The following is a 22,192-nucleotide window of genomic DNA, read 5'->3' as shown; positions in this document are numbered from 1 at the left end:
ATGTGTGGGCGTGTGCGCCCCTATCCACACCCGCACTGCGGCCATCATCTTGTGTGCACGGGTGGGAAGTGACTCCCCCAGCAGGTTATAAGTTAGTGTGCGCTTTGTGGGTGGCACTCTGTTTTTACACGTGTATCTTTACACGCATGCCTATTTGCTTGTGACATTTGGTGTGCATTTCTGAAGTTCACAGAATCATTTCTTGATGTTTGTGTTTTATGGTGCTGGGTACTGAACTCAGTGCTCCTGCACGCTAGGCAAGCACTGAGCGACCACTGTGACCACTGAGCGAGGTGGTCGGCACTGGCATCATTTCTGAGGAGTCGTGCAAACCCGACACCACATTTCTGCCTTCATTCCCTCAGCATCTGCGTCCTCCGCCTGCCAGAGCACATGGTTCTTGATAGTAGACACCCACTCACTCTAACCTGTATTTAAATCAATTTGGGTGGCAACAAACAGTAATTAAACCCAACTGCCAGGTGCTGGGGCTGAAACCGGGAGGGGCTGACCGTTCCTGGAACAGCGGGGAGGCAATGCCCCACCTGCAACGCAGCAAAGACAGACCGCACTGTGGGAACTCAGGGTGCTCCACAGGGGAGCTGCGAGTTCTTGTCGGACACAGGGACATTCGCCAGGCAGTGGTGACAGTGCGAGCTGCAGATTCCAACTGTACAAGGCCACGGTCCAGCGCCGCAGGGCTGGCGTTTGGAGCCAGGTGTTTGCTGGAGTGGAGGGGTTCCGGTCTCCAGCCCTGTCTGTCCCTAAAGAAGAAAGGCCGAATTCTATCTTGAGGGAATTCTTATCATGCTATCTTTGTTCCCTGTCCCGAAAGTGATTTTTCCTGGGTCCCAAACCCAACCTGACTGTCATTTTCAGATCAGGACAGTCCCCCTAACACCCTGACTCCTACGAAGAAGCTTATGAAGCAGAGACGAATCGCTTGCTGTCCCGGGGAAGCTGCTCTTTATCTAGGGGGCTACATTTGATGCAATTTTCTCATTTACTTTGCCGGGTGCTCACAGTGGGCAGTGCAGTGTCACCGGCACTGCATCCCCATCCTGGAAATGAAGACTGTGGCTCAAGGACGTCGAGGTCCCAGACCTCGAACGGCCGTGTGCAGGACGGGGAGTCTCCAGGCCACAACGGGTGAGGCCCGGAGAGACAGGCAAAGAAAAGGAAACCACACAGGCCCACAGCAGAAACTTGCTGTGGAAGAAAGGACGGACGAACCCTAAAAACTATCCTGTCCGCCCTCGCACAGCCTCGAGAACATTGCTGGGGAATAAGAGGCAGACATGCACTGGTTCACATTTACACACACATAGTTTTAAAAGCACGTTAAGATCTTTTGCTTACTCTAACTAGCTCTAGAAAATTGGTAAAACAGATTGATGTCTACACTCACAGTAAGCACAGCATAAACTTTCACACTGTCCCCTGAAGGACACAGAAAACAATCAAACTGAAAATTAAGCACCTTATTCCTCTAGATAACTGCTTTTTCCACAGACATTGGCATCTCGGGACCTTACATCTGCCTAGCTAGAAATATTGCTTGGCCAATAAATAAAAACATCTTTGCCTGTGCATCTACTTGACTGCTTTAATTTACGCGACTGCATTTCTTCAGAAATTTTAATAATATCTTCTGAATGAGAAGTATGAATTTGTGTGACTCTTTCAAAGGTAAAAGGCACTCCCTTAAAATAAGCAAGTTTCCATATCCAGGAGACTATCGTATTCTTGACTTTACAGCTGACTCACAGCCCGGTGAGGTGCACTAGGCCTGTAATCCCAGCACTTTGGGAGGCTGAGGCAGGAGGATAGCAAATATGACCCAAGGATGGGCAGCTTAGCGCCCTGTCCCGAAGTAAAGGGCTGAGCCTGTTGTTCAGTACAAAAGCCCGAGGTTTGATCCCCAGCCCCGCAAAAAAGAGCTCGCTCATAACAAAACCTTGCAATTTTCCAGGCTCAAACAATAGTCTGAGTGTGAGTTGTGGCACCAGGACCTGCATTCCACCGTGACAACAATGGTGACTGGGAATCTTGTGACACTAGAGCCCAAGTCACACTTCCTTGTGGGAAGGCAGAGGGCTCATTGCACACCCTCTGGCTACTGGCACAGGCCCTGTGCAGTCAGAGTGTGGGCAAGTTCCCCCAGCCCGGCCCCGAGGGCGGGCTTACTCCATCATGGACGGCGGGATGGTGCAGCAGTCCTGGATGGCGGTCAGCGGTGACGTCAGGTGCGCTGTGTAGGATGCTTCCACGACCTGCTTGTTGCGATTGACCACGTCCAAGTACCGGTTGAACTTCTCTCGGATCTTTTTGGCCAGCTGTGGGACAACAAATGAGCAAAATCAGCGCCAAGCCCAACACGATCACCCGTTACACTCGTCCTAACACACGAATTTATTTGTGCCACTGGGCAGGGATGTGGCTCAGTGGGGCCACACCTGCTGGGAAGCGCAAAGTCCTGAGTTCGATCCCTGGTACAGGAAAAGAAAGAACAATTTGCGCCCTAAACTGCATATATGAAGTATAAAGTGCTTAGAGTAAATCCAAAGCACACATACCCAAGTCTTCTACCACGATGGGGGTTAAGACTAAAAATGCCCAATATAGTTGGGCATGGCAGTGTACACATGTAATCCCAGCACTCTAGGAAGCTGAGGCAGGAGGAGCACAAGTCTGAGTCTAGCTCGGGCAACTTAAGAGAATTAGTGAGGCCCTGTTTACAAAGGGGCGAAGCTGAGGATGTACTTCAGTGTGAAGGCCTTGAGTTCCACCCCAGTACAATTAAAAAAAATACAAAACAAAAATCCCCAATGCCCAATAATTAAATAGTACTTCTGGTTTCTAACAGACAAGGGCGCATTACATATCTCTCACACATCCTAAATTCAAAAAAGAGTGACACTTTTCCATTAAAGTCCTTGCTGGAAAAAGAAAGACAAATGCTACACCACCATCATTAAGCGTCAGCATGACAGCACACATCCCAAGGGACAGGGCCATTGCAGCGGGGAGGAAAACAGGAGAGAGGCTTCCGTTTTGTGCTTCTGGACTCAAACAGATTTTCAGGGTGGGGCGGGGCCACACACAAGAAGGGGAGAACTCTCAGCGCCTGCTGCGACACAGCCCGAGTGGGGGGACACCTCATTTCCAGCCCTCCAGTGGGAGCCGCAGCTGCCAGCTGCGGGCAGCAGCGTGCAGTTAGACACAAGCACCCGTGGCTGTCACAACGCCTTTCCTGACTGCTGAGAACAGAGCACAGTGCTGTTCTGACAGGAGGAATGGGTGGAAATTGGTAAGCACACTGCTTCCCTCCAAGATGCCCGCCAAATACCACAGCTTAATTACACATCTCCAAGGAATACGATACTGTTTTCCTTTCCCTTAAACAAAATGTTACCCAAATGAAATGAGTGATCGAATTACAGCTAATTGGCCTGTGGAGCTATTCATTATCTGCCACGAGAGAACTAATCGTTTCCACCGGGCCACGAGGCTCACACAATCTCATGGCTTCCAGGCAGAGCGTGGGGATTTGGAGCGAATCCCTTCATTTGTTATTTTCAAGCCACCTTTAAATCACCATCTGTTTTCCAGGGAAACTCCAGGGGATTTCAGAGTCCTAATCAAAAGAACCGAGGTTTTCAGACTTCCTAAAAATTGTACAAATGATGAAGTTTAGAAAAAGTTCCACATGTCACCAAATAATATGCATCTCGAGTTTAACCTGAAAGTGGGCTGCTGGGGGTGGCTCATCATGTCAAAGGCAGAGCCGTGTGTCTGGAAGATGAACGAGTCTACTCACATTCCAGGCCTGGAGCGGAGACCTTACTGATGTACGTAAATGTGTCACTGCAGCACTGTGAACAGTTGAATTTTACATCTTATTTTAGATCACTGGAGGTTTCATCTGCCAAAAGACGCTGGCAAACACTGGGAGATGATCTTATTTGTTACAACTTGGTGGAAACTGGTACCAAGTAGACAGGAAAGGGTGGGGTGTCCCTGAACATTTGATACCACACCGGGAAGCTCCTGAGAACCAAATATTTGGTCCAAAAAGGTCAATCGTGCCACAGTTGAGAAACCCTGATTTACAGAAAAATCAAATTAGCCCAATTTGTAATTCAGCCAATAGATCCCAAACCATTCTGAGTTTGAATACCCCTTCAAAGTGGTATTTTAACATGGAAAAAAAAAGTCAAACAAATTTCAAATTTACAAACTTTTTTTTTCATTCCTTCCCCAAAGTAATATAAAAGGAGTTATGTGGATGTCTACAGTTCTTAAAAGTGCATTCCAGGCTGGGTGTGCTGGCACACAGCTATAATCCCAGGACTCTGGGAGGCTGACGCAGGAAGAGCACAAGTCTGAGCCTGTCCTGGAAGATTTAAGTGACTTAGCAAGACCTTGACTCAAAATAAAAAAGACTGGAGATATAGCTTAGTTCAAAGGCCGCAGTGTTCAATTCCTGGTACTTCAATAAACAAACAAACAAAATTAAATAAAATTAGTTCAAATACTGGGTTAGGACTGTATCCTCATCAGAAAGTGTGCGGCTGGAGTTTGCAACAGCAGCTTGCTCACAGTCCTGTGTTCCTATGTTCTCCCATTCAGCGGGCAGCCGGGGCTAGCAAGGAAGCCGGTACAGCTGGAAACCCTGAGGTACGTTCGCAGTGTCCCACACCCTCACTCACTACCCTTAATGCTGCTGTCTGTGTTCTGGTGTACACCTAGATGTCCCCAAGGCCTCACGCCCTCTCAGGTGAGGCTTCTGTAAGGTGAGTGGATCGGCGGACTCGCTGTCAGGAGGCGGGCCCGGGCCAGAGCGGCGGCCACAGGGGCATGGCCTGAAAGGTTCATCTCCTCCCTGGCTCCTCCCTTCTCTCTGCTTCCTGTGCACCATGCCGTGAGCTGCTTTCCTCTGCCCAGACCTTCCACCAGGCAGTCCTGCCTTGGTGCCAGGCAACCACGGGACTAAACCCTCCACAAACTGAGCCAAAGTAAAAATCTTCTCCTTTAAGTTGTGGTACAGGGTATTGTGTCCAGAGCTGAGAAGGCGACGAAGACAGTCTGACTGACATGTGGATAGGTTTTTCACTGCCTCCACATCTTTGGCATCTACTACACTGCTGGGCATTCTAGGTATACAGAAAATACTTATCATTAATAACTATGAAAAGAATTTACTCCTGAGCATCATGAACCTTATCTTTTGGCCTTATGATCAACATCCTCTTTAAAGTACAGGATGCTTACTTATTCACCTACAGTACCTGGGGTCAAATCCAGGCCCTTGTACATGTGGGGCAAGTGCTCTGCCACTGAGCTGCACCCTCAGCCTGGAATATTTACTTTAAAAACATACAATAATACATCCCCTGGGACTCCAACAGGAAGCAGATTTTATCTGTCTTTTTTAGGTTCTGGTAAAAATAAATCTCCCTGATTTCCATCTGGAAGTGTAAATAGGTTGACCCATCACTAGGAAATAAATGCACTAGAACAGAACAAAGACTGGGATTTCCAAATTACATCTTCACCAATTCATGTTACAATAAATAAGAAACTTGGAATCATTTTTTACTTTCACAACCCACACAGTCTTAATGTTTAACTCTACTTGAGAAGTATCCCAGGGTTTCTTCCATGCATCTCGTAAATTCTAACATTAAAAGGTCAGATGTTGTGATTCTCTCTCTCTCTTTCTTTCCTTCCTTCCTTTTTTGAGATAGGGTCTCTCTGTGCAGCCCAGGCTGTCCTTGAATACAGCCTCCTGCCTCAGCCTCCCAAATGCTGGGCTCACAGGCATGCCCTACCACACCTTCTTATATCTATAAATGTTTATTTTAAAAGTTTTCACAAATAAAGATTGGGATGCAGTGCTGTGGTCATGCTGATGTGGCTGCTTCTGCTCTTCCAAGGCAGAGAGGCAAGCAGCTGCAACAGAGGTGACCCGACCTGCTTTGCTGCAGGTGGAAGTCATCGTCAGGTGTTCTGCAGTATCCCATGGTGAGGACATGATTCCAAGTGGCAGGAATACAGAAACTGCAGCACAGACTTTAACTGACCTCCCTATAGGACGCGGGGTCTGTACTTCCCTTTCCTCTGCTGCTTGAATCTGAGCAGATTTTCACTGGCTTGTGGCACCAGGGGCTGTGCAGCCCAGTAGGGTATGCAGCACCAGAAGGCTGTGCAGCATCAGGTGGGTGTGTGGCAACAGGAGGGCTTGCGGAAAGCCATAGAACCAGGTCCTAAAAAGTCACAAGGCACCACCTGTCTCTTTTTGGAATATTTGCTCCCCCTCACAGGGGCTCCCAGTTCCCTTGCTGTAAGAAACCCAAGACCTATAGAAAGGTAATGAGCTGTTTGTTCTTGGACACCCAGATGAGGGCATCTCCAGGCCACCTCAGCCCGAGGTTCTGGGCAGGAGCCATAAGGCCCTGGCTAACTTCAGTCCCAGTCAGGTCCCGGACACCACAGAGCAGAGCTAGGCCAGCCTCGCCAGGCTGCTCCAAACCCTAGCCACAGAATCCACATCACTGACTGTTTACAGTAAGATTGAGATAGTTGGTTCTGCAGCCACAGAGTACTGGGGCCCCTGACGATGGGCTAACTATCTGTTTTAGGGCGAGCTCACTGTAGCTGAGCAAAGCCAAGCTGCTCAACTATCGGCAGCGCATCTACATCATCAATGTGCTTGCGACCGTGACTGCAGACAATAAGCCTCCTGCAGGAGAGCTTTCAGGGATCTTCAGCTACCATGTAGGAGACAGCCAGCCGGCCAGGGACCTGCCGCACAGGCCTCCTCCTGTCACGTCACTAAGCAAAGGGGCAAGCCCAAACCCACACACATGTAAGAGCCACCAACTTACTCAGATGGAGGGCTGTGCTGTCTGCAAAACCCACGAGTTTACCTGCTCAGCTCTGGAGCCTTGAACCTAAATGCTGTGATATGAAAGCAAGGTGAATCTCACAGGCTGGGGACTCCCGCGAGCACAGAGGTGGCACAATGCTCTGAGGCCTTGAACCTGGGCTGGCTGTGCGACATCTACTCCTTGAGAGCAATAACCCCCGGCCCTTTTCTGATTTTATATTTTGAGACAAGGTCTCAGAATTCACTATGTTGCCCAAGCTGAGTATACACTTGTGATCCTCCTGCCTCAGCCTTCCATACTGCTGGTATGTGCCACCACATCTTCCTTCAAGATCAATCTCAACAAACGCTATGAAACTCTTAGAAAAACACCATAAACTTCATAATAAAAATTGGATGTTTAAAAAAATTAACATGATTTCATTTAAAATTCATCATAATCTATATGAAAATGAAGTATTTTGAGGAAGTTTAGAATAGCTGGATTTTATCACTATTTAAGAGATAGGGCCAAAGATGAAAGAATAAATCCTTCTCCAAAAAGAAAACCCAAAACAGCAATAAAAGCCCCACGGAACAATGTCTAGCTAATACTACCTGATGAACTGTGGCATAAGATACATTAAGGTCTTTAAATGTTAGCTTGAAACCTGTGAAGAAAGCAGGGTGAAGGTACTCTTCTTTTTCTGAGAAGTAAATCTCAGAGTTCAGTGTTTTCCTAGATTTTCAACTTCACAAACACAGCTGCCATCACAGGGTCCTAAGAGATGGCGATTCCCTTTTCCAAGTGAAGAAACTGAGGCACGACAGTGAAAGATCTGCCCCTCCCGCCACCTAGCCCAGGATGAGCTCGCTGCACAACTCACTGTGCAGCCTGCCCCACAGCCCGACCAGACCAGCGCACCAGCAACTCCTGGAGCCGAGACTGCACACAGAGAGCTCCAACCCCACAGTCCTCGCTACACGGAAGGGCACGGCAGTCACGTCCTCCAACAGGAGGGACAAGGACTTCTCCACAGAGCACAGGTGGCCCCGCCACCCTCCAGCGCCACGTAAGTAAAAACACCTCCCCTTTCACAGCTCAGCTTTTTTCTTTACCCCTCTTCATCCTCTCTGCTTCAGTCCCTAAGGGGCTCCCAGTGCTGAGGACACGGGGACTGAAGGGACTGGGAACATCTCGTCACTTGTGAGGGCGGCCAGCATCCGGCCCCTGGTCACATGACTAGCAGGTAGCGCTGGTCCCCGTGGGAATGCACCTCATCTGTCACCAGCGACAACGCTTCATCACAACACCGAGGACTCTTTGCTGGTGACTTTCTTCTCTCTTGGCTTCCCCACAGACACTTGTGGCATTTGCATAGGTCCCCAGAAACCCCCTTCGAAAGCTCTTTTTACCTTCTGAAGACTGGGGGTGGGCCCTGCACAGGGTCAGAAAAAATGTAGAAGAAAACAAAAAAGGTGCAGGATACACTTTATTTATGTCTGCTTCCTAAGAGAGGGCTGGAGGGCATGTAGATGCTGGGAGGAGCGTTACTTAAAATACACAACAATGGGGGGGACAGGACAGGCATCCCAGGGGGCCAGAGGGTCCCAGCACAATTCTTATTAGTGCAGAAGTTTTATATTTGATACTCAAAACCCTTTTAGCAGTGAGAAGATTTAATAGTCAGTCCCTCCATCCTTCAACTCCCACCTCAAGTAAACACAAGAGTGAATCTTTCATTTTGTTTTCTAGCGCCTTCCAGGGTTTCATTATTTACACGCATGTGATGCAGGAATAATTCTAACATTTTCCATCTCTGCACAGATCACATCGCTGGATTCCAAAACATTCTCAGTGTTTCCTGTTGGACAGCACATACACGACATAAGAAATATTCTGTTCTAAGTAGCCCTTGCTATTTCTGTTAGCACAGTAATAATTTCCGGGCAGGCAGAGATCTCTTATTAACTGCTTATCTTCTTCCCTTAGCACTGGTTTCCTCGTGAAGTAAAACTGGACTAATTCACCTGAGTTCAAATGTCACACGGATATACAAAGTCAGTGCATGATTCTTACTGTCACACCTCAGTTTTGGGCCCAGAAAGTGCCAGTGGTGGAGAGCAGGAATACTGCAGGGTCGGTGTTTCTCAGTAATAGAGCTGCAGGGAGAGGGAGAGGAACCATTTCATTCACTGCACAGGAGCCTGGCGCGAGGTCTGTGGGAAATGACTTTTCTTCGATTAATAAGAAAATGGCACAAGAATTTAGACTTTGGGGACAAATGAATACATCTGACTCCAATATTTACCGAGCAGACACCTGACTAAATCACCCCTTGCTTCTCCCTGCTTAGCTCACAGTGGCTCCGTGTTGAGGATGATCTGCTCCCTGAGAACTAAGCAGGCTTTGGTTTGTAAAGTGTTTAACGAAGGGCCAAGTGTAAACATATATGGGAGGCTGAGGCAGGAGAATCAAGAGTCAAGGCCACTTTACGCAACAGAGTCGTAACCTCAAAAAGGAAAATTAAAACCCAAAGGTGCCAAGTGGCTGGTAGTGGCTGCTGCTTCCCTCGATGTTGTATTCGCCGCTGCCGCACCGGTGTCGTCTTATGGTACTCGGTGAGCTGGCTCTCGGGCGTCGGCCTGCTCTTTCCCGTCTTAAGGGTCTGCTCCGGACTTTATTCCTGTGCGCACCCTACACTTCGGAGCATGTTTCCACAAGCTGTCCTCCGTGCCTTACACCTGCCCCCAGGGCTGGGCAGACCAGGTATCCCTGTCCTGTTTTACCACTGCAGAAACCAGGCCCACACGTCTACTAAGCAAATTCAACGGTCAGGTGCAGGGCTGACCTTACGGTGAAATTCAATTTGGTTCTTGTCCAATTTAGCTTGTGACCAGGATCGTGGCAGGAATTAGGTTTGTGAATGGAGGCACCGCTGTACCTCGGTTCTGCTCATACTTCCAGTTACTGCGCTCTCCTTAAAGCCTTCTCTGGTCCCCTTTTGTCCTATAGTGGGCTACACTCACGTCTGCTCCACCTGTATCTTGCTTCACACCACTGACGCTGTGCATCTGTGGCTCCCTACCCCCAGCAAAACAGTAAAACAGAGGCAGCACCGACTGACGTGTACAGGTACCTGGCAGAGAGCACAGCCTGCTGGTGCTGTTGGTCCCCACGGCAGCCCTCTGTTCTCCGCAGCTGCTATTTTTAAAGAAGGTGCAATGGGTTAACTTGCACAGTCACAGGCTAATAAATGACCAACTTACTATTGCGTGTCTGCCTCACACAATGCAGTGCTGCTGGCCGCACTGGAGAAACCCTCTTTGGAACCTAGAAGAGGGTAGAAAGCCTACTAACGCTGCTTATCTCTGGTTCCAGCCCATAAGCAACTCAGGGCCTGTCTACTTCCATCACTGAATTGCCTCCCAGGCAGCAGCTGCAGCGTGAGCGTGCCTAGGAAATGAGACTCACAAGCTTTTACACATGGCTGCTCTCATACAAGAGACCCAAAGTATAAAAAATTAAAGAGCAAATTACAGATAGGTAAGAGGGGACAGGGAGACGGAGCTTCTGTAAAAGGCAAAGGGACCAAGAGATAGAGCAAGGGAGGAGAGGGAGGGGCGGAAACGGGGTGTAAAAGGATGTAGATGTGTCCTCTCCGTGGACACCTCCCCACGAGGCATCTGTGCTGCAAACGTGGACTGATAAGACAAATTTACAAAGTCTGGCTGAGGCCGTTCTGGGGAAGTGATTTTCCGGAAGTGCCCGGTGGCTTTCTCCAACTCACCTGCCCGTGTGCCCCATACGAAGGCCCTCCCCGAAGCCCGGGTCGCCAGGGTGGTGCTCCTGGACCTCCCAGCTCCAGCCCTGGGACCCAGTAAGCCTCACACTGCTCACCAATGACCCAAAGCGATCCTGCCCAGCCCACACCAGCCCGCAGCACTGGGACAGCAGCACTGCGGGAAGCCTCTGTCCCGCCCTCCACAGCTGCAGGGCCTGTGCGGGGGATCTGAGCAGAGCAGGGCTGGCAGTGGCACAGGACAGGCAGAGGCGGAGAGAAGAGCGTCGGCCTGAGCCTCTAGCGCCCTAGGAGTCATGAGATGGACATGTGCGTACCGCCATTCGGAGAAGGTCCTGGGCCACGTGCAGTGGGGATCCAATAAGAGGCAGGAGCTGCAGAGGGGTGTGGAGGGCAGCGCTGCTCTCTCCAGGCATGGGCAGGATGGTGAGGTTCTGCTGGGCTGGCCTGGAAGCAGTCGTGTTCGGGATTCCAAAGACCATGGGGACATAGCCCAGGCCTCCCCAGACTCCTGCCCCTGAGGACCACCTGGATCTTAACAAGGAAAGGCTGGAGGGCGGGCATCAGCCCGAGGCAGGAGCCCCAGCGCCTGGTGCCTTCCTATCGGGACACAGCCGGCGCTCGGGCCTTGAAGGTTCCCACTTGCTGCCTCGCCAGGAAAATGGCAAGGGCCCAACCTGACTCAGTGAGGCGGCGGAGCTGCAGCGGGGAGAGTCATCTGTGCTGCTGATTCCCGGGCTGCTGTGGAGGATTCTGGTATCAGGAAAAGGCAGGGAGACGGGGGTTCAGGAGCTCAGGGCCTCTCTGAAGGGCTACGGAGCCCACTCTGGAGAAGAACAGACCCAGTCTCCACTCTCTCCGCGATCTGTGCAGGACCTGCACACACCATGCACAGAGCCGTGCAGGCATCCAAGCCAAAGCCGGCCACTAGAGGAAGTGGGGTATCCGGGCTGGACAGGGTCCCAGCACCCCAAGTCTCACTGCAGCCTGCAGTGCTCTCCCCACACCCGGGTGAACAGCAGCTCCTCGTGGGCTGCTCGGTGACGGCCTTGGGGACACGGGAAACAACTGTTGTGGGGCCAAAGGATGAAAGCTGGCCCAGAGCACTTCCGGGACCTCCAGACCCCTCTGAGTGCATCGGTTCACAGGCCGGCCAGCAGGGCAGTCTGCTCAGCAGGCGGGCAGGTGGCGCCCACGAGGAGATGAAAGTCTGCTAGTGCTGTACATTCCCTTATTCTCATCAGTCAAGGTCTGTTCAGGGCAACCGCCGAGATGACCTTAAGACAGAAGGACGGACTCCAAAGATTTAAAAGAATCTACACATTGCCAGCTCCCCTCCCTGATGGGTTTCGGCCATTTGCCTTTCCAGCGTGTGACTGATTGGTGTCCTTTCAGGACCGCAGGTACCCAGTGTGGAGGACCGCAGGGATCAGTTATAGCAAGGACAAGGTCTTCCCCAGCGCTGCCACCAAAAGCTCTGCAAGGCGAGCAGGCTGCAGGATGCTTGTGTGTGTGGTGTGACAGCCTCACATGCAGAGTCCCCTTAAAACTGAGAAAAGGAAGGAAGCGTTTCCTCAGCTGAGGAGCACTGGCCTTGGCCCTGCAGGCTGTGTGAGTCTCAGGACGGCTGTGACCTCGGAGACAGACGGAAGTGCACCCTTCTCCCTTCCGGCCCTATGCAGCACCATGGCGCCAGCTTGAACAAGCTAGCATCAGTCAACGGAGAGAAGGCCTCTAGGCCCCGGTTTCAGGACACTGGAGCAGTTGTAAAACAGCTCCTAAGATGTGGGGGCCTTTACAACGCAGCCACGTAGCCACTAAGGGCTGATTCCAAGGTAAAAATTGGAATAGGGGATACATTAGTTAACACATGAAGGAAGAGTGTGTCTGTGAGGGAGTACTGGTGACTAAACTCGGACCTTCTCCCTCAGCTACTCTCCTAGCCCTTTTATTATTTTATTTTGGGAAAAGATACCCCTAAGTCACTAAGTGGCCCGGGGTTGGGCTAGAATCCGCAATCCTCCTGCCTCAGCCTCAAAGTGCTGAGATTACAGGTGTGCACCACCAGGCCCAGATTCAGGGAAAAGTATTTAGGCCAACAGTAACACCACTCCCACACACCCCTCAGGTAAAGTGCAGCGCTGGGTGCTGGCTGGAATCAGCGCCTGTGAGAAACAGCACAAAAGGAAACACTTTCCACGTGGTCCCAGGCCCGGGAACGGGGTTCCTGCCAGAACCACAGCAATCTGATTGTGTCCCTCTCTGAGCGGGATGTGTGTTCCCCTGCCAAGCGTCTCCACCTCACTCTCACGTGCAGCTGGGCCGGGGAAGGTCTTCTCAACCCTGAGCCCATGACAAGGCAGACGCAAACAGCCAACGGGGCACCGGCGCACTGTCCCCTCGCCTGCCCGTGGGGTCCACTGCTCGCAGCCCGTCTGCAGAGGATGTGACGGGGACCCTGCCCAGTGAGTCCAGCTCAGAGAAGACGAAAGGCTGCTGGGCAACCCCCAGCTGAATGCCCTGGAACGGCAGGTCCCCACCTGCCCAGCCTTCTAACATGAGGACTGCGCTGTGGCTCTTGGGGGCCTCCCGGTTTCATCGCGCCGTGTGTGACCTCAGGGGTTCAGAGTTTCGGAGCGCTTCTCCTGCTGTGGGGCGCTCTCACCCCCAGGCGTGACGCTGCCTTGTTCTCCCGCTGTCCACCAACCGCAGGGCCCCTTCTGAGCCGAGCATCCGTCTGAGCTGTCAGCACAGGAGGCCTAACCCTTCTGTTTTCCTATAAGGAGTAGCAGTTCTGGGGTGGAGGATGGAAAATGACCAGCATTCCTGGAGCTCTGCATCCGCGAGACGTTAGAGCTGTGGGGAACAGGATAGCTTCCGCTCCTGGCATATGTTCACTCTGCATGATGGTCTTTGTGACCTGTGAGGCTCAGCCTCAGTGTGCTTCCTCCTAGGTAAGTGAAGCTTCAAGTACAAAGTTCAGGCCTGTGCATTTCCAAGGGTCTGCTTCACCCATGCCTCGCGGAGCTCTGAAAGGGTGAAGGGGCCTCGCCAGTCTGTCCCACCACCTCGCTGCAGGCCGAGGAGGGGCCCCTCCAGCTGTGCCTGCCTGCAGCCAACCATGCTTTCGGCAAACAGGGAGCACGTGGCATGGGGATCAAGGGGAGGAAGAAGTAACTAGTTTGGCACTCTGCCAAAACAATGGCACACTCGCGCACACACACACACTATAGCCAGAATCTTCAAGCCTTGAGGACTGTGTGTGGCGGAGGCTGTGGTGTTTATAAAAGGACCCACTGCCCAGAGGTGGCGCCCGTGTGTACGCGTGGCACTGCGGTAGAGAGCTCAGCACGCTGGTTTAAGGAAGTCTACGGAGACGTCAAAACAAATGCTGTGCGTGCAAGGAGTACAAACACACGCACCAGATACAGCTTGTGTGCGTGATCAGTAGCTATAGGCTGCTTTTTTGTGTCCAAGGAGAGCACCTGGTGTGAAACGAGCAAGTGGGCACGTGTGTGCGAGCGTGCAGACAGGATCAGCTGAGCTCATCTGCACACGAGACACGCAATGACTAACACAAAGAGAGACCCGTGAAGTCGGCTGTCTACATTTGCTATAGGAATTTAGGCCTCCAGCATGCATGCGGGTATTCTGACCTCCCCAGTACACCTGCAAGGATACAGCACATGTGTCTTCCATATTTCTCTTACAACACGAACTGGACTGCTAAATACTCCAAGCTCCACACTGTTGCTTCCTGCACAGTGAAATGTGTAGGCATCTCATTTCTTTCCTAGGAAGCCACTGCTCAGGCCCTCCGACAACTGTCAAAACCTCACGTGGGAGACAGAACTGGAAGCCCTGAGCAGTATCTCAGGGCCCTGCCATCTTCCAAGGCAACTGTGCTAAGGAAGCTTTGCCGGCCACAGTGCCAAACTGTTCCCGACTTCCAGCGTGCTGCAGAGGAAGCTCTCTCATTGTCCTTTAATCCCACCTACCAGCCCTGCGGCTCCAGGGCTTCATTCACCCAGTTAGCCAAGAGTTCTTCTCTAGAGGGTACTTGAAAGCGAAACCCCAATAGCCCAATAGAAATTCCACAGCCACAGGGATTATAATCAACTGTCTCAGGGTTGCGTTAATGGTTAAGAGAGACAAAAGGACCATCCTGGACTTCATTCATTCTTACACCCAGCTTCCTTCTCACAGGAGAGCCTATTAGTAATGTATGGCTTCCTCCTGAGGCCCCCGTGCCTCTGGGTGATTCAGGAGGGCACAAAGGCTCAGGCTAACAGCAGGGAAGACCCCCAGTGCTCTACCCAGCAGCGTGGCACTTAAACTCTATCTTCCCTCACTGTCTTTAGGGGCCTTAATAACAACACGTATCTACTCTCTGCAATAAAAACACTTGGTATCTTCTTATGTCTTGCATATTTAAAGAATACTCAGTGACCACAAAATTTCTGCATTATTTAAGAGACAAATTCAAATTCAACTTTGCACGATTTGTGGGGGGCAGTATGACTGTTCATATATATTTCCTTTTCTCTTAAGTAACAGACCATTTTTAAAAACCCACTGAACCCAAATATCTGAAATGAGTTGAGTAAAGTGACAGAAAAAGAGAGGGCACAGCCTTAGCCCCTCACGTTCTGTGAAGTGACTGCAGGGCCAAGCCCAGGCCACAGGGGACAACAAGGGGCACTGGATCCAAACACACCTGAATTTAAAGCCAGGTTCTCTCACCTCTCACCCGGGTGAAGGAACTTTCTTTACACATTCTCCTTGTCGATAAGCCCTGTAGCATTGTTTTTGAAAATTAATTCACACGGCAAATATTTGCTAAGCACCTACTCTATACTACAAGATGTTGTTAACTGCTGGGGGCTCATCAGAGAACAAAACATACAAAAGCCTGGGCCCTGTGGAGCTGGTACAGCACTGGGGAAAGACACACAATAGGTAAAGCAGAGGAGACAGTCAGAAATAAGGAGGAATACAAGGGTGGGACTCATAAATGTGTGGCCTAGGGGGCCTCGCTGGGGTGTCATTTGGGCCAATGGGCCAGGCCATGGCTAAGAGAGGAAGGCTACAACTGCGTGCTTAATTAATAATCCATGTTCAATAAATGATGCGCATTACGATCAGAGCCAGGACAATGTGAATAAAGGGACACATAACTAGGGTTACAAATCCCATCTCCACCACGTTGTGCTTGACTTCTCCAAGACGGGCTTTCCTACAGTGTCATCGTGAAGATGAAGTAAGAGATGTGTGGGCCGGAGATGTAGCTCAGTGGGTCCAGCTCCTGCCTCAGAAGGGCAAGGACCCAAGTTTGACCCCCAGTACCAGAAATCAATCAATCAATCCTTCCATCCCACCCCAAGTGTCTGTGGAAGCAAAAAGAAAATCAATAAGAAAACGCAAACATTACACTAATCACACCTGCTCTGAGACCATCTTTCCAACGTGACTGACGGTCACCATCCCGCAGCCCTCACAGGCAGCCCGGGGGAGGGACAGCTGAAGCAGATGGGACTGGTTTGCAACCAGACACCTGAACTCCAGCCAGGGGAACCTGCAGGGCTCGGCTCTGCGCAGAGCATCTGTATGCTCGGTCCTGGGGCTTCATTACCAGTTCCCCATCTGGGCAGCCTTGGGGCCACTCCACCTCTCTTTTGCTTTCTTAAAGATTTAGCGCCTTTCATTCACTCATTCAACAAACATTTAGTGAATGTTTGTGATAAACAGAGCCAAATGTGGATCCGTGGAAAGGGAGTGAACTGACCCAGGGCGCAGCCCGGACAAACCCCTGGGGGACACAGGCTGGGGGGAGGGTGCGATCCACCCACTACCTCCAGGACGCTCGGGCTTGGGCAAGTCTGAGCTTCACTGGGGCACTGGGTAACCGTAAACACACCGGCACCCTCAGGCTGCCGCTGCACTTGGCGGTGCCTCCCCGAAACAAATCCAGACGCTGCCAACAGGTACGTTGAAGGGCACGAGGGTTTCTGAGTCACTTCCAGCAAACATTTACCAAATGCCTGCCCAGGGCTGGCCGCCAGCTACCATAACTCAAAGACCAGAGTGCCCAGAGCCCCGCTTCTACCCACCTCTCCCTCTCACTTTGTCCCTTTTCTTCCCAGGGTCCAAAACAGTCCAACTTCACCCAACTTTCCTGCAGTGCAAACTTCCTGGGAGTAGAAACAGAAATGACAGAAAGCAAAAACTAACAAACTTCATGTCCAGCTGCGCATTTCACAGCTGGTAAAGCTTCCTCCAGCCCTTTCCTGGGTCTTCCCAACCTTTCTCTGTTGGAAACTCTCCTTTCACGGTTTACCAATCTCTCCTCCTAGGCCTCACCCATGAGAATTTACACAACAGAGTAAGAAGAGGCAATCTTCTCTCTCTCTCCCTCTCTCTCTCTTTTTTGAGACAGGGTTTCACTATGCAGTTGAGACCGACCTGGAACTCACTATGTAGCCCAGGCTGGTCTCGAACTCACAGCGATCCTCCTGCCTCAGCCTCCTCAGTGCTGGGATTACAGGCGTGCGCCACCATGCCCGGCTAGAGACGATCTTCTCTTTACTGGGCCCTGCCATTGGCAGAATAGAAAAGACCAGACGTCTATTCTCTGCCATCTGCACAGTCTTTCAAACACCTCTATGACACAGTGGTCATTTCCGTTTTATAACGCACTGATGTGGGCATTGTGAGGCTGACTACTGTCAAACCCAGACAGTAAATGACCGCATCATCTCTGCAGCTCACAGCTCCCATCTCAAATGACGAAGGTCTCCAGGCCTCTGCCCCAAAGCCACCCGACATGGCTGTCTGGCAAATAGCACAGAGACATTTCTAGCCTTCTTGCCTGGTCTCCAATATGCCTTCCAACTCCGAAGTTCCAAAGCAGGACCCTGGCTGGGAAGACTGTCCATACCCTAGCACTTCCCAGCCATCTCCAAGACTGAGCCTTGTTTCTTCCTCTCCTCAGCGAAAGGGCATCTGGCACCTGTGGGCAGATGAGAACTGCTCCCTACACAGCACCTTCTGGCAACAAGGGTGTAATTTGTGCAAAGTCTACACCTATTTCATTGCTTCTTCTCTGCCTTTGTGACCAGCCCTGAGCAAAAGAATAATCTGGAGTGTTAACATTTGCTAATACCACCTTCTTAGAAAAGCAATAAGCTTCTCTTGTATTATGTTCCAGTCTTTAGCAGTGTGGAGATCACTCAAAGTTAACTGCATGCTAAAACAAAGCAACAGCTGGGCAGAGTGGGACATGCCTGTGATCCCAGTGCTCAGGAAGCTGAGGCAGGAGGATCACCATGAGTTCAAGGCCACCCCGGGTTACACAGTGATTTCAAAGCCAGTTTGAACTACATAGCAAGACCCTGTTTCCAAAAAACAACTAAAATAAATAGATAAGTAAAAGTTAAAATAAATAAAAATAGTCCTCAAAGGAATATAACAGCATCTAAGAGCTTTTCAAAATAGCAAGATACAGCTCAAACTTTCTGGCAGATCAAGGCAAAGCAAAAATGTGACCAATTCTTGAGCAAAAGCAGTCAACAGAGATAAATATCAAAATACTTTCAGACATTAGAATCAGCAGGCAGGATTTTAAAGCAGCTATTATAACTATGTCCAAGGATAGAAGGGAAATTATGCTTGCAATGCATGAGAAGAGAAAAATAGCAGAGAAATGTATTTAAAATCAAATGGAAATCTTAAGAGCTGCAAAGTGTGTTATCTGAAGACATCACAGCACAACAGAGCTTACGAAGCAGAGACCTAAAGACTGATCAATAAAAATTAATCTGACGATCAAAGAAAAAAGGAAGAAGGAATGCCACTGTCTCAGGGACTTCTTGGAAATAGCAAAATACCTGGCATAAATGTAACCAGCGTTGAAGGAAGAACAGAAAACCATGCAGAGGTGAACTGCAGATAACCCCTCACATGTGACATGAAACATAATGCACAGATTCACAAAGCTCAAAAAACAAGACAGATAAACACAAAGCTTGCTATGTCTAGGCACAGTCCTAGTTTTGAAAAAAGTTTTTAAGAGAAAATGTGAAGTAGCGATATTTTCTGAGGTCACAAAATAATGAAAAACTAAGACAACTCCTCACTTGGCAATCACACCAAAGGAATATTAAAGGAAGTATATTGGACTCATCATAAAGTGCTATCTTTTTTTGGTACCAGGGATCGAACTCAGATCCTTGCGCTTGTGAGACAGGCGGTGGAACCACTGAGCTAAATCTCCCACCTTATCGAGCGCTGTCTTGAGAAAGGAAGGCCACCATGCATGGTAACCATGTAAGAATATACAGTATTTCTTCTTTTAACTTCTTTAAAGCTGTAGCAAAGATTACAACCTGTGAAGCTTTAACGGGTAGGATGTTTTAGCACAGTGATGGCGAACCTTTTGGGGAGTTTGATGATAATGAACAGCCCGCTGTCACCACTGCACGGTGCAGCATGAAGGACTGCTTGGGGCACTGGGTCAGAGTTGTAGATTTAATGAGAAGGGGGGAAACAGAAACTCTGACGAAACTCTGGTAAGTTACACACATGCACTGTAATTCTAGGAAATATACTTTAAAATACGCAAGAAATGTTGTGTAAAGCAAAGCTATACACACACACACACAAACATATGCACACCTTTTTTTTTTTTTTTTTGAGACAGGGTCTCACTATGTGTTTGAGACTGACCTGGAACTCACCGTGTAGCCCAGGCTGGTCTGGAACTCACAGCGATCCTCCTGCCTCAGCCTCCCAAATGCTGGGAATACAGGTGTGCACTACCACATCAGGCAAAGCAAAAGTATATTAACGTAAGTTTTTTCAGCTGAACTCGGGGCTGTGGATGCAGCTCAGTGGTAGTGTTTGCCTAGTGTATGCAAGGCCCTGGGTTCAATTTCCAGAGTGACAAAAAATAAACACAGTGTAGGGATGGAGGAAGTTAAGGGATAAAAGAAAATGGAAAATGAAAATAAAATTTGGCTGACCCAAATCCAACAGTATCAAGTATAAATTAAATGTTAATTGACTACTCCCCACAAACTCAAAAGGCAGACATTTTCAGACCCAATTTTTAAAGAAAGTCTCACTTTTACACATGCTGCCTCCAAGAAATGTATTTCTGACTGGAACGCGAACAGTGAATGCCGGTGAGGAGCCATTCAGACAGGAAGTGTGGGCTGGCTGGAATTGCTACAGGATCAGCAGGGAAGCGCTGCAAGGACCCAGCATGATTACAAGATAATCTCATTTCAACACCGAGATCTACAACCCCCCAGAAGACATGGTGATCTTTAATGTGCTCAGCACAGAGCCTTAAATCATATCAGGCCAAATTACGATTTGATTCTGTCCAAAATCAGGGGTTAAAGGTCACAGTACACAAATCCATGATTACAGATGAAGACTTCAACCTCCTCAATACATAACAGAATTAGACAATATAAAATCTGTACCAAAAAAATTATTTGAACACCAACTACCAAGACAATCATATACTGAGTCATAAAACCCAAGCCTCAAAAACAAAAAAGACAGAAGTCAAACATATACTCTCTGACCACAACAGAATTAGAAATCAGTAATTGAAGAAATCAACACACTTCAAAATAACCTATGGCTCAAAGAAGAAACAATAAAGGAAATTGGAAAATATTTAAAAGTGAATGAGGATAAAAATGCATCAAACATTGTAGGATGCAACGAAATCAGTGCTTGCAGGAACACTGATAGCTTGAACTGCTCCTATGTGCAAGAAGTGTCAGACTTAAAGTAACACGCCAACCTGAGGGGCTGGAAAAAATTGAAGAACACAAGTCCCCGAAACAGCATACACACAAGAGAAAAGTGAGGAAGCAATTACACTTTTGAAGAATGAGTTAACACTAACATTTTCTCCTTTATTCTCTCTGGTTCAATTCTCTGTGTAGCATAAAGCTTGTCCATTTTACTGCTCTTTGTAAATAAGCCAGCCTTTCATTTCGTTGATTTTGCTCTGTGGATCTTCTCCTGGTCTGTTGATGCTAAAAAGATAATAAGGATATTATAAACACATAGATGCCAAAAATTTGACAACTTAAAAGAAAGGAACACATTTCTGGGGGGAAAAATTAAAACACCGCAATTGACACATATTGAAATAAATAATTTTTTAAAATGAGCAAGCAAACAAAAAACTACCACCACTATAAAAGCAAAAACCCCACCTACGTGGGTTTAATTAAATGAACAGATTAATTAAATGACCAAAAACCTTCCCCCAAAGAAAACTACAGACCCAGATGTTTCTCTGTGAACCATCAGATACCTAAGGAAGAGACAACACCAATTTTGTCTCTGGACAGCTGGAAGGGGAGAGCTGCCAGAGAAGCCCCGGATCAAAGGCCAGGGTGCAAATTAAACGGTTCCCACACCACATTTGTCGGTTTTGAAAGAATTCTGAAGTCCCCAAAAGTTCTGAAATGTCAATTATAAAACTGCACTTGCATTTATTTCACGGAGTCAACTGCTAACACAAGCAGTCACTAGAGAACTTCAGAAAAGGGCAGAGAAAATTTTTTTAGACGTCTACTTCATTAAGAAGATGCTACAAGACTTTAGATATAATAGGCTTTACAAAATTCTTGAGGCTTCTTCAATCAACTTCACCTGATTCTTACATTTTCCTCTAGCGTGGTGAGTGCAAGTATCTGAGTTGCGCGCGCCCTACATCTGTGGCGCACAGTTGTGGTGTACGGGGCTGCGGCGCTGTGCGGTGCCTTCGGACAGGCAGCAGGACGCGCAGTCCTGCCGTCTGAATCCCAGTGCCAGCACCACCACTGACTACTCCAGCATCGGTGGTCCCTAACCCCTCTTGCAAAAACCTAACGTACAATACAGCTACTGTCCCTGTTCACTATGCGTGTATGACACAGGGGACAAAGACCCGAGTAGACAGAAAGACGGCGAGAGGACCTGAGACAGGTGATACAGAGAGAAGACTCTGGAGCTGTGGTACGGACCTTTCCAGGGACAGGTCTGCTTTTACACACATGGGAACCAATGGGGGTCGCTGCTGCCACATGCACAGCCCGCACGGGGACCTGCACCATCTGGGGACGCACTGCGGAGCCCCCGGCACTCTGTCTTGCCGTGTAAATGTGGTGGAGAAGCCGGGACCTCACAGCGAAGGAGCCCTGAATGGTGCAAAGAGCCATGGCTTGGGCCCAGCCTTTCCTCTCGGCGCTCAGCGCTCCCTCTCTGGCTTTTGGGAAATGAGAGAAAAGAGCCCACAAGCTCTCTGAAGCCAGGCGCAGCTTGGTCTGTTCCCCTCCGTGGCTCCACTTCCGTTCTTTGTTTCATGAACCCACGTGTGCAGGTGCGGCTGCTGCACTCCTGGGGGAGCAGGTGGTGCACACAGCACACCTGAGTTCTTCCCATGTGCCCTGCTCCCCTCCTCCCTCAAGACTCCACCAGTCTCAGGTGGCTTTGGTGCCTCAGAAGAGCA

The 22,192-nt window shown here is 49.4% G+C and overlaps 1 protein-coding gene across 1 annotated transcript in view; it reads right to left on the bottom strand.

The window, feature by feature from the left end:
• The window catches only part of Cachd1 (cache domain containing 1), a 135,177-nt gene that overhangs the window by 70,573 nt on the left and 42,412 nt on the right, over positions 1-22,192 (bottom strand). Inside the window, exon 3 of the mRNA XM_010605231.1 lies at positions 2,188-2,336. Coding sequence (XP_010603533.1) covers positions 2,188-2,336 — 149 coding nt within the window. The remainder of the gene's footprint in view (positions 1-2,187; positions 2,337-22,192) is intronic.

This window comes from Fukomys damarensis, unplaced genomic scaffold (assembly GCF_012274545.1).
Source record: "Fukomys damarensis isolate Sample0158 unplaced genomic scaffold, DMR_v1.0_HiC HiC_scaffold_33, whole genome shotgun sequence".
Classification (NCBI taxonomy): domain Eukaryota; kingdom Metazoa; phylum Chordata; class Mammalia; order Rodentia; family Bathyergidae; genus Fukomys; species Fukomys damarensis.
The sequence above is the reverse complement of the archived record's forward strand: the minus strand, read 5'-3'. Positions and strand labels throughout refer to the sequence as shown.